The sequence below is a fragment of the Acomys minous genome (genome assembly GCF_964271855.1).
Source record: "Acomys minous genome assembly, chromosome: 5".
In the NCBI taxonomy this organism is placed as follows: domain Eukaryota; kingdom Metazoa; phylum Chordata; class Mammalia; order Rodentia; family Muridae; genus Acomys; species Acomys minous.
Window position 1 is genome coordinate 97,644,963 of NC_140494.1, and position 13,721 is coordinate 97,658,683.

General features: G+C 42.0%; 1 protein-coding gene across 3 annotated transcripts in view; it reads right to left on the reverse strand.

The window, feature by feature from the left end:
* The window catches only part of STT3A (STT3 oligosaccharyltransferase complex catalytic subunit A), a 42,359-nt gene that overhangs the window by 25,121 nt on the left and 3,517 nt on the right, over positions 1–13,721 (reverse strand). For all 3 annotated transcript variants that reach the window (XM_084782215.1, XM_084782216.1, XM_084782214.1), the window contains exons 3-8: positions 12,726–12,786; positions 7,506–7,627; positions 6,663–6,808; positions 3,823–3,913; positions 1,252–1,358; positions 264–428 (exon numbers count right to left, since the gene is read on the reverse strand). In XM_084782215.1, coding sequence (XP_084638341.1) covers positions 264–428; positions 1,252–1,358; positions 3,823–3,913; positions 6,663–6,808; positions 7,506–7,627; positions 12,726–12,786 — 692 coding nt within the window. The remainder of the gene's footprint in view (positions 1–263; positions 429–1,251; positions 1,359–3,822; positions 3,914–6,662; positions 6,809–7,505; positions 7,628–12,725; positions 12,787–13,721) is intronic.

Here is a 13,721-nt window from a genome sequence, read left to right on the forward strand (position 1 = left end):
TGACCTCAAATTCCTAAGCCTCCTTCCTCTATAGAATTTGCATTTCTTTTTTTTTTTTTTTTTTTTCAAGACAGGGTTTCCCTGTGTAGCCTTGGCTGTCCTGGACTTACTTTGTAGACCAGGCTGGCCTTGAACTCACAGCAATCCACCAGCCTCTGGCCCCCAAGTGCTGAGATTTAAGGCATGTGCCAACCTAAGTCAATCCAATTGGAGCTACTCAGAAACATTTCGCTGGATAAAACTCTACAAAGTCTCAGGTTTACCTGGAAACCCACAAAGGAGATCTGCATAGAAAGAATGGTGCCCAGGCAGTAAACAGTACAGTAGGCCACGTAGATCCGGTGAGAAAAGCGGCCTGTAAGCATTAGCACCAGGACATGAAGAGGGATCAAGTTGATCAGGAACACGTAACCTCCCCATGAAGAGACCTGGGAAAGGATACAAAGAACAGTCCCTTTGAGCACTACCACACAATACTGACACTGTGACCCAAGATGTACCAAGCTACAGTGTAAATTTAGACGCAACCCATTATATGTCACACACAAATCTAAGTAGAAGCAAAAAGTAAAGAAAGTCAAGGGATAGTTGTAAAATTACACAGAAAAAAATTGTATTAGAAAAGGGAACTACAAAAATATGGGACAAACAACACATACCCATAGGAAATCCAGTAATATAGAATTTGAAAAAATTTATTAGCAGACAGAAAAAAAAAAAGGCTAGGGATGCAACTCAGTTGTAGAGTGCTTGCCTAGCATGGACAAAGCCCTGGTTCAATCCTAGGCACTGTATAACCCAAGCTTTGTGGTACACATTTGCTTGGTTGGGTTAGTTTTGTTTTTTTCAGGACAGAGTTTGTCTGTGTAGCCTTGGCTGTCCTGAGCTTGTTTTAGAGACCAGGCTGGCCTTGAACTCACAGTGATCTGCCTGCCTCTGTCTCCCTAAATGCTGGGATTATAGGTATGAACCACCAAGCCCAGCTGTGGTACACATTTGCAATCCAAGCTCTCAGGAAATAGAGGCAGGAGGATCAAAAGGTCATCCTCAGCTACACAGAGTTTGAGGCCAACCTGGGATACAAGAGACCTCATATAAAGAAAATGGGGTAAGGGGGCAGGGACACACAAGAAAATTTAAAAACTAAAAATACATAGAGGAGCTGGAGATGTAGTACAGTGGTAAATCAGATGCCTAGTATAGGCTCAGTCCCCTGCACCAAAACCAGAAAGAGACAAAGAATAAACGTACCATGTAGAAATAAGCAAGGGCACATTTGGCAGCCCAATAGATGGAACCAGTCTTCACTGCCTTGATCCACATGTAGTAAGTAAGCAGCATACAAAAGATAGCAATTCCTGCAGAAAACAACAGAGTCAGAAGCCACATTAACTCAGTTAAGAATACTTTTCTAGGAGCTGGGCCTTTAATCCCAGCACTCAGGAGGCAGAGGTAGGTGGATCTCTGAGTCTGAAGCTAGCCTGGTCTACAGGGTGAGATCCAGGACAGCTCCTGTCTCAACACCATCACCACCCAAAAACAAAACAAAACAAAAAACTTTTCTAAGAACTGGAAGATGGCTCAATGCTTAAGAGCAAATAGGGATCAGGAGGCAGAGGCAGGAGGACATCTATGAGTTTGAGGCCAGCCTGGTCTACAAAGAGAGTCCAGGACAGCCAGGGCTACAACAGAAACCCTGTCTCAAAAAACAAAATAAACAAAAGGCTGGGTGTGGGGGTGCATGCCTTTAATCCCAGAATGTGGGAGGCAAAGGCAGGCAGATCTGGTCTACAAAGTGAGTCCAGGACAGCCAAGGCCATGAAGAGAAACTCGAAAACAAACAAACACAACAAAACAACAAACAACAACAACAAAAAGAGCAAACAGGGTTGTTACTGAAGACTCAAATTTGGTTCCCAGAACCCACTGGTGGCTCCCAACCACCGGTAACTCCAGTTCTAGGTGATCCGAGATCCTCTTCTGGCCTCCTCAGGCACCCACACTTAGATGTAGGCAATCAAAGGTAGTAAATCTCTTTAAAAAGAACACAACTCTGCAGCTCACTATCTAGATTCACATTTCTAAACTACTATTCAGTACAAGTATAATTTTAGGCAAATTATTTTTACTTCCCTTGCCTTTGCTTCCTGTAAGAAGGAGTCTGAGTATAATTTTCTCCCCCTAGTCTGGGAATTAAACACAGGGCCTCAAGCATGTTAGGCAAACTCTCACCCACTGAGCTACATCTCCAGCCTAGGGAATCTCCAGTACATTCCTACTTATTAAAATCATTGTAAAGACAAATGCTGTGCACAAAGAGCACCTAAAATAGTCCCTAGAGTATAGAAAGCAACTGGTAAATATTGGCCATAACACTATCTTATTTCTAAGCACTAAATTTCCTGCTACTCTTAGGTGTATGCAAGGTTGCAGCAGCATCTACACATGTTAATAAAGGCAGACCTTTTACTCTGAATATACTGTCCTTCTTAGTTGACTGGTAGATGACTTGGTGGCTACGGCTCCAAGGACACTTGTCTAGCATGCCCAAAGACCTAGGTTCAATCCAGAGTTCCACATACCCCCACCTCCCTGCCCCCTGAAAGAAAGTACCTCATTAATTCCCAAATTTTGGTCCAGATTAATTTCAACTGCTTCCAAAAAGCTTTCCTTTGATCCCCAAAACCAAATTAATTTCTCCTTACAAGACACCCCCAAAGTACAGTGCGAAAGAGCTTTAACTTTTTTTGTTGGTTTTGGGTTTCGTTTTGTTTTTTAAATGTTTGTTTATTTTGTGCTAGGTAACCCAGGCTAACCTAAAAATCACTATATAGCCAAAGCTGGACTCAAACTCACTATGAATCCCACAATAGACTTGAACTAAATATCTTCCCTTTTCACTTTGACTGCTAGGATTACAGGAATGTGACATCAGTCCCAGTTTTAAGGCTTTTTTAAAATTTGTTTTTATTTTCTGAAACAATGTCTCATGTAGCCCAGGCTGGCCTCAAACTCATGATATGGTCCCCACGTCTTCCTGCTTAAGTGCCAGGATTATAGGTATTTTCAACCATACTCATCTAGAGCTACTTTTATAGGTCCATTACTATACTCCTTAACAGATTAAGGGACAACATCTATTATCTATACCTTAATTTCTTAATTACAGAACAAAATAATCTACTTCACTATCTATCTTTATAATAACTAACATGTTTCCCAAAGTTTCAACAAAAATATGCTGAATTTAAAATAAGCCAGTAAGTCACTGTAATTAAAGACACTTACTTGAAAAATTAAGAAAAATGATCATAATGGTTAAAACAACAATTAAATGTGACAGAGAGGAAACAAAAGGCCTGTTAAGAAGTTCCCAGCTAGGGCAGATAACATTGCTCAGCTAGCAAAGGGATGTGCTACCAAATCTGATGACCTGGGTTCAATCCTTAGGAATCACATGATAGAGAACTGACAGCTGCAAACTGTCCTCTGATCCTACACAAAGGCATGGATATGCACACATGCAGATACACACACAATAAACAAATAGTAAGTTTTTTCAGTTTTGTTTTTTTGAGACAGGGTTTCTCTGTGTAGCCTTGGCTGTCCTGGACTGCCTTTGTAGACCAGGCTGCCTGCCTCTGCCTCTGGAGTGCTGGGATTAAAGGCGTGTGCTACCATGCCAGCAAGTTTTTTTTTAATTCCCAGCTACCTCTCTAGAACAGATGATAGGAAGAGAATATCTGCAAAGGTTCCTTCCTGCCCAAGAAATTTCAGTAGATAATAAAGTGAACACATCCCCTTCGGCATTCTCAGTCTTACCTTCATTATCATAGGAGCCAGCTACAGATCGAGAAATATAACCAGGAACTACAGCAATCATGGCAGCAGCAAGAAGCCCAGCTCCTGCATCCTGGAAGAGTAGGAGTTAGCACAGACATGCCTCTAAGAGAACTGAGGACCTACTAGTCTATTCTGTTTATAAGGGACCCAGAGCATTCAATAATTTCCAAGGTTGATATGAGATGCTGGAAATGAATAGCACAACAAAGTCAAAAATCTCATAGTTGGGCTGGAGAGATGGCTCAGAGGTGAAGAATACTGGTTGTTCTTCCAGAGGTCCAGAGTTCAATTCCCAGCAACCACATGGTGGCTCATAACCATCTATGATGAGATCAGGCGCCCTCTTTTGGCCCGATGAGAATATTGTATAAATAAATCTTTAAAAAGGAAAAAAAAAACCTCATAATCACCAAGCGTAGTGGCTCACACCTCTGATCCCAGCAGAGGCAGGTGGATTGCTGTGAGTTCCAGGACAGCCTGGTCTACAAATCAAGTCCAGGACAGCCAAGGCTACACAGAGAAACCTTGTCTCCAAAAACAAAAACAAAAATAAACAAACAAAAAACCCTCCTAGTCAATTCAGAATGAGGACACCAAATCTAACACTGAGTACAAATATGCTGAGACAGATAGATACATTATATGAGCTACTGGATATAGTGGAACAGGCCTGTAATCTCAGCAGATTGAGGCAAAAGTAATAAAAGCCCAAGACCAACCTAGGTAACAGCATGATTCTAAAAACAAAAACAGAGTAAAAGGAGAGTAATTAGGGATATAGCACAGATGGTTGTATGCTTATGTGCCGAGCTTACATGAACCATGGTTTGATCCCAAGCACCACTTAAACCAAGCAAAGTGCCACATTCCTATAATGACAGCACCTGGGAGATCAGACACTCAAGATCATCCTTGGTTAAACAGTAAGTTCAGGATTACTGAATGATAGCTCTCCTCAAAATGATAATAATAATTAACAACAACAGTCACATGAGCTGTCAAAGCCAGAACCTGCTGGGTGGGTGTGATAGTACACACCTTTAATCGTAGCACTGCAGAGGCAGAGGCAGAAGCACGTAAATCTCTCTGAGTTTAAGATCAGCCAGGACTATACAGTGAGACTTTTGTCTTAAAAAAAAAAAAGGGGGGGTTGTTTAAATACAGACTTATTAGTCCTCTCCTCTAACAGTGACTATACCTTAAAAAAAAAAAAGTAATATCTACCTAGACTGAAGATGTCAAGAGTTTAGACCATAAATTTGTGGAGAATTACAAGGCAATCTTTAAGGTCAGGAAAAAAAAAAAAAAAGGAAAAACAAAATAAAACCATACTCAGAAAATAAATAAATAAAAAGACTTGTGTGTTGTTCACACTTAAGAATAAAGTTCTCTACACTGGGCCTGGCTTCTGAAGCCCTCTTACTACTTTGTCACCTCTTGGTTAAACCCCTAACACTACAACCACAGATAAGAATAGAGTACAAAGAATCAAGGTCCCCCAAAACTGAAAAAAGACAATCAGCATTATCAAGCCAAAATGCTTTAGGGCTTTAAATGTTTTTTAAATGCATCAACAGATAACTGCTAAATGCCTATTTTCAGTAGAAATAACCACTGTGGAAAACATACTTTTTTCCCTTCTTCCTATATTGGTGAGGGATTCAAATCTAAACACTTCAATTTTACATGTTAACTGTTATTTTTTCCTTTGCATAATAATTTACACATAAGTTTCAAATGTCCCCTTATAAGGGCAAACAATTGCAAATGATAATAAAGCACATATTCTCCATTAATTCGGCTCAACAAATATTATCTTTAGCCTCTAGCTCCCTACTGTGTAATAATTTCCAATTTCCTTCAAGATCTAACAAGCTACCCAAAGGGAAGCCCCTTAAGACTAAGGAAGTTTACCGGTGGTGGTGGCATGGACCTTTAAAGCCAGCACTTGGAAGCAGAGGCAGGTGGACCTCTGAGTCCAGAACCAGCCTTGTCTATAAAGGGCGATCCAAAAAAACTTTTTAAAAAAGTTCTACAACAGTGACTCTCAACCTTCCTAATGCTTCCACCATTTAATACAGTCCCTCATGTTGTAGTGACTTCCAACCACAGAATTATTGTGTTGCTACCTCATAACTATAATTTCGCTGTTACAAATAGTAGTGTAAATATTTTTGGAGACAGAGTTTTGCAAAGAGGTATGACCCACCCATCAGTTGAGAACCATGGAATTCAACCATGCAGGGAAGTATCTTAAACTCAGAAAGTAAACAACAAGAAAGCTTTAGGAAGTCCTTAAAACAAACCATGTTCGCAGGCCCCTGGCTCTCCAAGTGTCAGGACACTCAGAGACAAACAGAGCTAGAAGAGGCTCAGCCCTGCCCAGCTGCCTGGAAGAGGCCCCACACAATGAGCTGCTTAAGATACACTCTCCAATATGTTAAGCTGCTTGTAAGTCATGCAGTAAGTAAACTCTGAGGTTCCAGCATTTGTGAGATGTCACCTATGCTGGGGTGGGCTTTCGGTGATGTATCTGTCATTTTTCAAGTCATTTCTGCATTTAAGTAATTTTACACCCATATTCCTTTAAGTATTCCCAATAAAAATTTATCCGTTCACCAAGTCGAACTCTGGAAGCATCCTTACTTTGGTGTGTCACTGGCTCCCTATCTGGGATGAGCAGGTGTTTGTACACATCTCCCTGTAAGTGTCACAACACTCCCTGCCCTTCTAAGGCTATACATCCTTCCAACCCTCCAGTATCTACTAGAGATTCAGCAACCTTCCAGTCCCAAGTTTCCTCCACCCAAATCCTTTACCTTGAGCTCTTTGGTAAGGTGGTATGTGGCGATGGTGGTGAAGGAGGAGAAGAGAGGGGCCAGGAAAACACAGACATTCCGAATGTCAATAGTGATATGGAAGAAATGGAGGACATGGTAGATTGCAGCAGAGGTGATCATTAAGCCTGGAACAGAAAAAAGTAATCCCATTAGGTTGCCCTGGTAAGAAAATAACAAGAAAGTGTCAATCCAAACTTCAATCATGGAACAACACAGATCTTGACAAAATACTAGCACAGCAACTGTACTAAATGTCTGTATTTCTCTACTAAGGACTCTATCAGAAATCCAGAATGTGTACGGCATCCTCCCCATGCCCCATCTCCGCTGTCCCACACATGTTCTCGGTAAGATCCACTTTAGGGGCCGGAGAGATGGCTCAGTAGTTAAGAGCACTGTTTGCTCTTCCAGAGGTCCTGAGCCACATGGTGGCTCATAACCATGACATCTGGTGGCCTCTTCTCGTGTGCAGCCATACATGCAGTCAGAACACTGTACATGTAATTAATAAATAAATCTTTTTTAAAAATTCTACTTTTAGAACTGTATAATCAAGCCGGGCGTGGTGGCACACGCCTTTAATCCCAGCACTCGGGAGGCAGAGACAGGCGGATCGCTGTGAGTTCGAAGCCAGCCTGGTCTACAAAGTGAGACCAGGACAGCCAAGGCTACACAGAGAAACCCTGTCTTGAAAAACCAAAAAAAAAAAAATGTATAATCAGAATGAAATTATAAGTATCCTGAAATGAAGCACACAGAAATAAGCTGCTTTATAGCAAACACCACAACAACCCTACAAACAACAAACCCTGTCCCCCTCACCTGGATAAATTGTTCCTCCGATGATTCGGCCCAAAGGGTACCAAGCCCGGTCATCAAACCAGTTATGGAATTTATAAAACCCCTCCTCAGCCAGAAACCGGGTAGTTCGATAATTAAAGTACCTAGAGCAAGAAAGAAAAGAACGTGTCTCCCACATCTCTGTACTCAAATGTGTCCTACCTCACAATGAGCTTGTTTTTCAGATTAGCCACCAAGAGATACAGCATTACTTGAGTAAAGGTTACTACCAAAAACTAAGTCATGAAAATCATTTATACTAACCTGATTCTCTATTTCTATTCCACACTGCTTTTCTCTGAAGGAAATGAACTGGAAATCTAATGTCCACAACAAAGCACTTAGACATTCCAAGAGGCTAACATGTGGTAGATAACAGAGCCAGCATAGAATTCAGACACCCACAGGGTTTCTATGAGTGTATCTCTGGCTGTCCTGTAACTTGTTTTGCAGAACAGGCTAGCCTGCTCTCACAGAGATCCCCCTGCCTCTGCCTCTCACGTGCTGGGATTAAAGGTATGAGCTGCCACACCCAGCTGATTTGACCTTTCTCACGTGACAATAGTACTTTTTGTTCCTCTACTACACACAGGAGCACATGGGAACCTCTAAGTAATGAACATCTATAAAGGTACGTGTGTAATTGCTGTAACCTGCTTAGACTCTGTAGCCCCTCCGTTGAGACCTACTTTAGTTCCTAGCATGACTGCAGCTCCTCTGTTAATACCTGCTTAGTGTATCAGAAACCATTTTGAGTCCAAATCTCCATTTTGATTATAAGGTGAAATTAAGTTCAAGTTCTCAGGCCCTATGTGCCTGAAACCAGGAAGGTTCAATGCTTGCTGCTTAAACAATAGATGATAAATGCATATTCTGCTTAGGTTACAGATAAATGATGTTCTATCAGAGTTGAGGCTCCAACATCCTGCTATGTGCCTTACTCCCAGAGAGCTGGAAAGCCCCCAAAAGCTCCCCTACCCTAAATCCCAGCCAATCAGCTTAAAACGCTTTGTCTAGACACCTGGAAATATTGTGCTCAGAACAAAATAGAATCTTCTTGTGTTTAACTGGTCAAAATGATGTCATGCTGCCCTCCTCTTGCTTCCCACTGGTTACCTGGTTGTTCCCTGGTTGTGTTTTTTACAAAAAGCCTGCCTTAGAGCTGGGCAGTGGAGGCACATGCCTTTAATCTCAGCACTTGGGAGGCAGAGGTAGATGGATCTTTGTGAGTTCAAGGCCAGCCTCATCTACAGAGCAAGTCCTAGGACAGTTAGAGTTGTTACAGAGAAACCCTGTCTTTTTTTTAAACAAACAAACAAAAAACAAACAAACAAACAAAAAATCTACCTTAGAAGCAGACCGATGTCACGGTCTGATTCCCAAGTTCCAACCATCGCCCTGACTGGTCAATTCTTGTTACCAATGTCACATTCTGAATTTACAGGCTGCGGTCCTGACAGGTGAGTTCTTGTTCAGCATTCAAATAAACTTCCATCAGTCTGAGTCTAGTGTTCAGTATGTGGCTATTCCTGAACACCAACAATAATACTACAAGCAAGATGGGAAAAAACTTAACCCACATAATAACAAGAACTTCCTAATGAGTGTTTAAACATCTAACAAGGTCCCCTGATGGTATTTCAAATATATATGAACACTAGCATAACATTAGATATTTATCAAGAAATGCTAAGAACTACACAGAAAAGACAAAAAACAAAAAGGTTTTCCCTAAATAAAAAAGAAGGAGGTAAAACAAAAGAAGTGGGCATGGTAGCACATACCTGTAATTCTAACACTTGGGAGAGAGAGACAGGATGATCAGGAGTTCAAGGTCATGTTCAGTCAGGTCTAGTGTGAGTTAGAAGCTACCCTGAACACATAAAACCCCTATCTCAAAAAGAAAAAGAAAAGAAAACAGTATATGTTGCTTATTCATTTCTATTGCTGTGATAAAATACCCTGACAATAAACAGTTAGAGAGAGGATAGGGAATGGAGAAATGACATGACTATATTTTATTTTTTAAAAACTGCCAAACAAAAGCCAGGCGTGGTGGCGCACGCCTTTAATCCTAGCACTCGGGAGGCAGAGGCAGGCGGATCACTGTGAGTTCGAGGCCAGCCTGGTCTACAAAGCGAGTCCAGGACAGCCAGGGATACACAGAGAAACCCTGTCTCAAAAAAACAAAAAAAAACAAAAACAAAAACAAAAAAAAAACCTGCCAAACAAGTTAGACTGCCTCATTTGGGAGGCAGATGCAGGTGGATCTCTGAGTTTGAGGCCAACCTGGTCTACAAAGCAAGTCCAAGACAACCAGTGCTCCACAGAGAAATCCTATCTTGAAGAAAAAAACAAAAAAAGAAAAAATTGCAAAACAAAAAAAGTAATGTATTTAGATTAAGGCATAAGCAACATAAGTGAAAAAAGCAAGTATTTGTCTTACAATTTCAGGTAACAGTCCACGCTAGCAAAGAAGTCGTAACATCTAGTCACAGCCATAGTAGACAGTAGAGACATAAATGAATACATACAGGTCTGCCTGCCTGGTCTTATCTAACTTTCTCTAAAACCGTTCAGGACATCCTGCCTAGGGACTAATGCCACCTACAAAGGGGCCGGGTCTTCCTCCTCAGCTAACAATCAAGACAACCCCCCACAAACATGCCTACAAGGCAGCCTGATCTAGGTAACCCAGTGTGGTAACACACACTTTAGTTCCAGCACTTGTGAGGCAGAGGAAGGTAGATCTCCGTGAGTTCAAGAGCAGCCTGTTCTACACAGAGTTCCAGGGCAGAGAGGGCTACAAAGTAAGACCCTGTCTCAAAACACAAACAGGTAGGAGAGGGCGCACAGAGAGAAATGAGGGAGGAGGTCAGACCTGGAGAGCAGGACTGGAGGACAAAGGGCCTGCAGAGAGAAGAGAAACAGCCATGGACGGAGGCATCTCTGTGACAAACTGGAAACCTAAGACAGGTAGGCTGCTGGGAGGATGTGAGGGTAACTCTAGTTGAGACGCCTAGCAGCAAGGGTCATGGAGACTGAAGAGGACACCTAGTGGAGGGAGGGGAGCACCCACCCACAGGAACTTCAACCCAAAATGTACCCTGCCTATAGGATGTGCAGGGATAAAGACAGAGTATAGATTGAGGGAACGTCCAACCAATGCCTGGCCTAGCCTGAGACCCATCCCATGTGACAGCCAACCACTGACACTATTAATGATACGCTGCTATGCGCCCAGACAGGAGCCTAGCATAGCTGCCCCCTGAGAGGCTCCACCCAGCAGTGGATCAAAATAGATGCTGAGACTCACAGCTAAACATTGGGTGAAGCATAGTCTAGTGGAAAAGGGGGGGTGGGGTGGGGGTGGGAGTGGGGGTCAGATAGAAGCACCTGGAGGTGACAGAAGCTTCACAAGAGGCAACTAACCAGGACCCAGAGGGGCCTGCGGAGACTGAAGCACCAACCAAGGACCATGCATAGACTGGACCTAGGCCCCTACACAGATGTAGCTGAAGGGCAGCTCAGGCTCCATGTGGGTCCTCTAGTAAAGGGAGCAGGGGCTGTCTCTGACATGGACTCTGGGGCCTGCTTTTTGATCACTTCCCCACTAGGCCACAGGGGAAGAGAACGCACTCAGTTCTGATGCAACTTGGTGAGCTGGAGTGGGTTGGGGGGGTGGATAATAAACAAAATCTTAGACTTTTTGTTTAGCGTTTGGGAGTTCTGTTTAGTTTTGGGGTTTTGTATTTTGGTTTGGTTTGGTTTCAGAATTTTTCTGTGTAGCCTTTGCTGTCCTTGACCACTTTGTAGACCAGGCTGGCCTCAAACGCACAGCAATCCTACCTCTGCCTCCCTGGGATTACAGTCATGTGCCACTCAATGCCCAGCTGTTTTGTTTTTTAAGACTGATTTTTATTGTTTTTAATTATGTGTTTATACATGTCTCAAGATGTCAGAAGCCTTAGATCCTCTGGAGCTGGAGTTATAAGTGGTAGTGATTCATCCTACATGGGTGCTAGGAACTAAATTTTTGTATCCTCTGCAAAAGCAGTGTATACTCTTAACCTTATCTCTAGCCCCACGATGGTTTTTGTTTAGTTTTCTTTTTTTTTTTTTTTTTTTTTTAAGACAGGCTATCATTTTATAGCCTTGTAGCTTTAGCAGGCCTGGAAAACATATGTAAACCAAGCTGGTCTTGAACTCACAGAGATCCTCCTGCCTCTTTTTCCTAAGTGCTAGGATTAAAGGTGTGAATCACCATGCCCAGATTTGTTTTTTAGTTTTAATTTGCTTTGTTTTTTCAGTATTTTTGAAATAGAATCTCACTATAGAGCCTAGGATTACAGGCATTGGTAACAATACCCAACTTTCATAGCTTTAATATTTTAATGCCTTCCTATTTAGCAATAAGCCCAATTTCTACTATAAAAATCAATGAAGGCCAGGTATGGTGGCCAACGTCTTTAATCCCAGCACTCGGGAGGCAGAGGCAGGCAGATTGCTGTGAATTTGAGACCAGTCTGGTCTACAAAGTAAGTCTAGGACAGCCAAGGCTACACAGAGAAACTCTCTCTCAAAAAAACAAAAAATAAAATAAAAAATAAAAAATAAATGAAAAGTGAGCAGGTTGGCACATACCTTTAATCCCAGCATTCAGGAGACAGAGGAAGGCAGATCTCTGAGTTTGAGGCCAGCCTGGTCTACACAGTGAGTTTCAGGTCAGCCAAGGCTACACAGACAAACCCTGTCCTGGGTGGAGGTTTGGGGGCGGGGGGAAGGTGTACGTCACCTCTGGTAAGAAAAACCAACCAAAAATAAATAAGTAAATGAATGGAAAAAGTTATGATCTCAAGTTCATGACTTGTGACATTCTCTCTATAGACTTTAATATTACCCAGGACCCTTTCCCTTAAGGGGCATTACTTAAGGGATTACTTTTTCTCAGCTCTTTATGAGTTTAATCAAAATGAAAAGCCAGATTTCCCTTAGCCTAGCCAGACCTCAAATAGAAAGGCTTAACAATAAAGTCTATTACATTTTGAGTTCACAAGACTCACTTGGAAACCCTGAGAGGGTCTTCCTTTAAATGTACTGAAAATATATCTCCACCACTGAGAATTAATTGGAGGCTAACCATCTAAACCCACAAATTTCAGCATTTCTAGAAGGAAATAATACCAGAGCAAAAGTACTCACGGATCAAACTCATGGATGACACTTTCAAATCTCAGGACAGCAAAGAGTCGAGTACAAAAAGCTGCAAATTACAGAGAACGAATATGTTAACTGGTAGCATGCCATTAAGTAACAACAGAAGCTAAACAGTCACATTATGGAGAAACTACAACCTTCTAGCACTAGAGTCACAGAGGATGCAAAATAGTTCTTGAATAAAGTCTTTTTTTTTTTTAATAAAGTCTTTATCCATTTCTCCCCACCTAGAAAAAACATTACAAGCCTGACAAAAGTATCTACATTTTTTTCACTTAAACAGGATACATTTAACTACTTGTTGTATTATGAAAAGCCTGTCAGATCACATTTACCTAATACCGAATTCGACCATCTTTTCCATATACACACACTCCTTACCTCAATTAGGGATAAACAAAGAGATGTGTCAAGCAAGAATATACTTATGACTCATGAAGAGCTGAGAAAAAGCTTTAAAAACAGTTACGTTCACGAGCGGGGTGTGGCACACACCTTTAATCTCAACACTCAGAAGGCAGAGGAAGGCACATCTCTGTGAGTTCGAGGCCAGCCTGGTCTACAAAGTGATTCTCGGAAAGCCAGGGCTACACACATAAACCTTGTCTCAAAAAACTAAAAAACTAGCCAGGCAGTGGTGGTGCACGCCTTTAATCCCAGCACTTTGGAGGCAGAGGCAGGCAGATCACTGCGAGTTTGAGGCCAGCCTGGTCTACAAAGTGAGTCCAAGATAGTCAAGGATACACAGAGAAACCCTGTCTGGAAAATCAAAAAAAAAAAAAATTCTTGAAAGACTTTAAGAAATACTCAAGTGGGGCTGGAGAGATGGCTCAGCAGTTAAGGGCACTGACTGCTCTTCCTGAGGTCCAGAGTTCAATTCCCAGCAACCACATGGTGGCTCACAACCATCTATAATGAGATCTGGTGCCCTCTTCTGGCCTGCAGGTGTACATGCAGGCAGAGCACTGCATACATAATAAA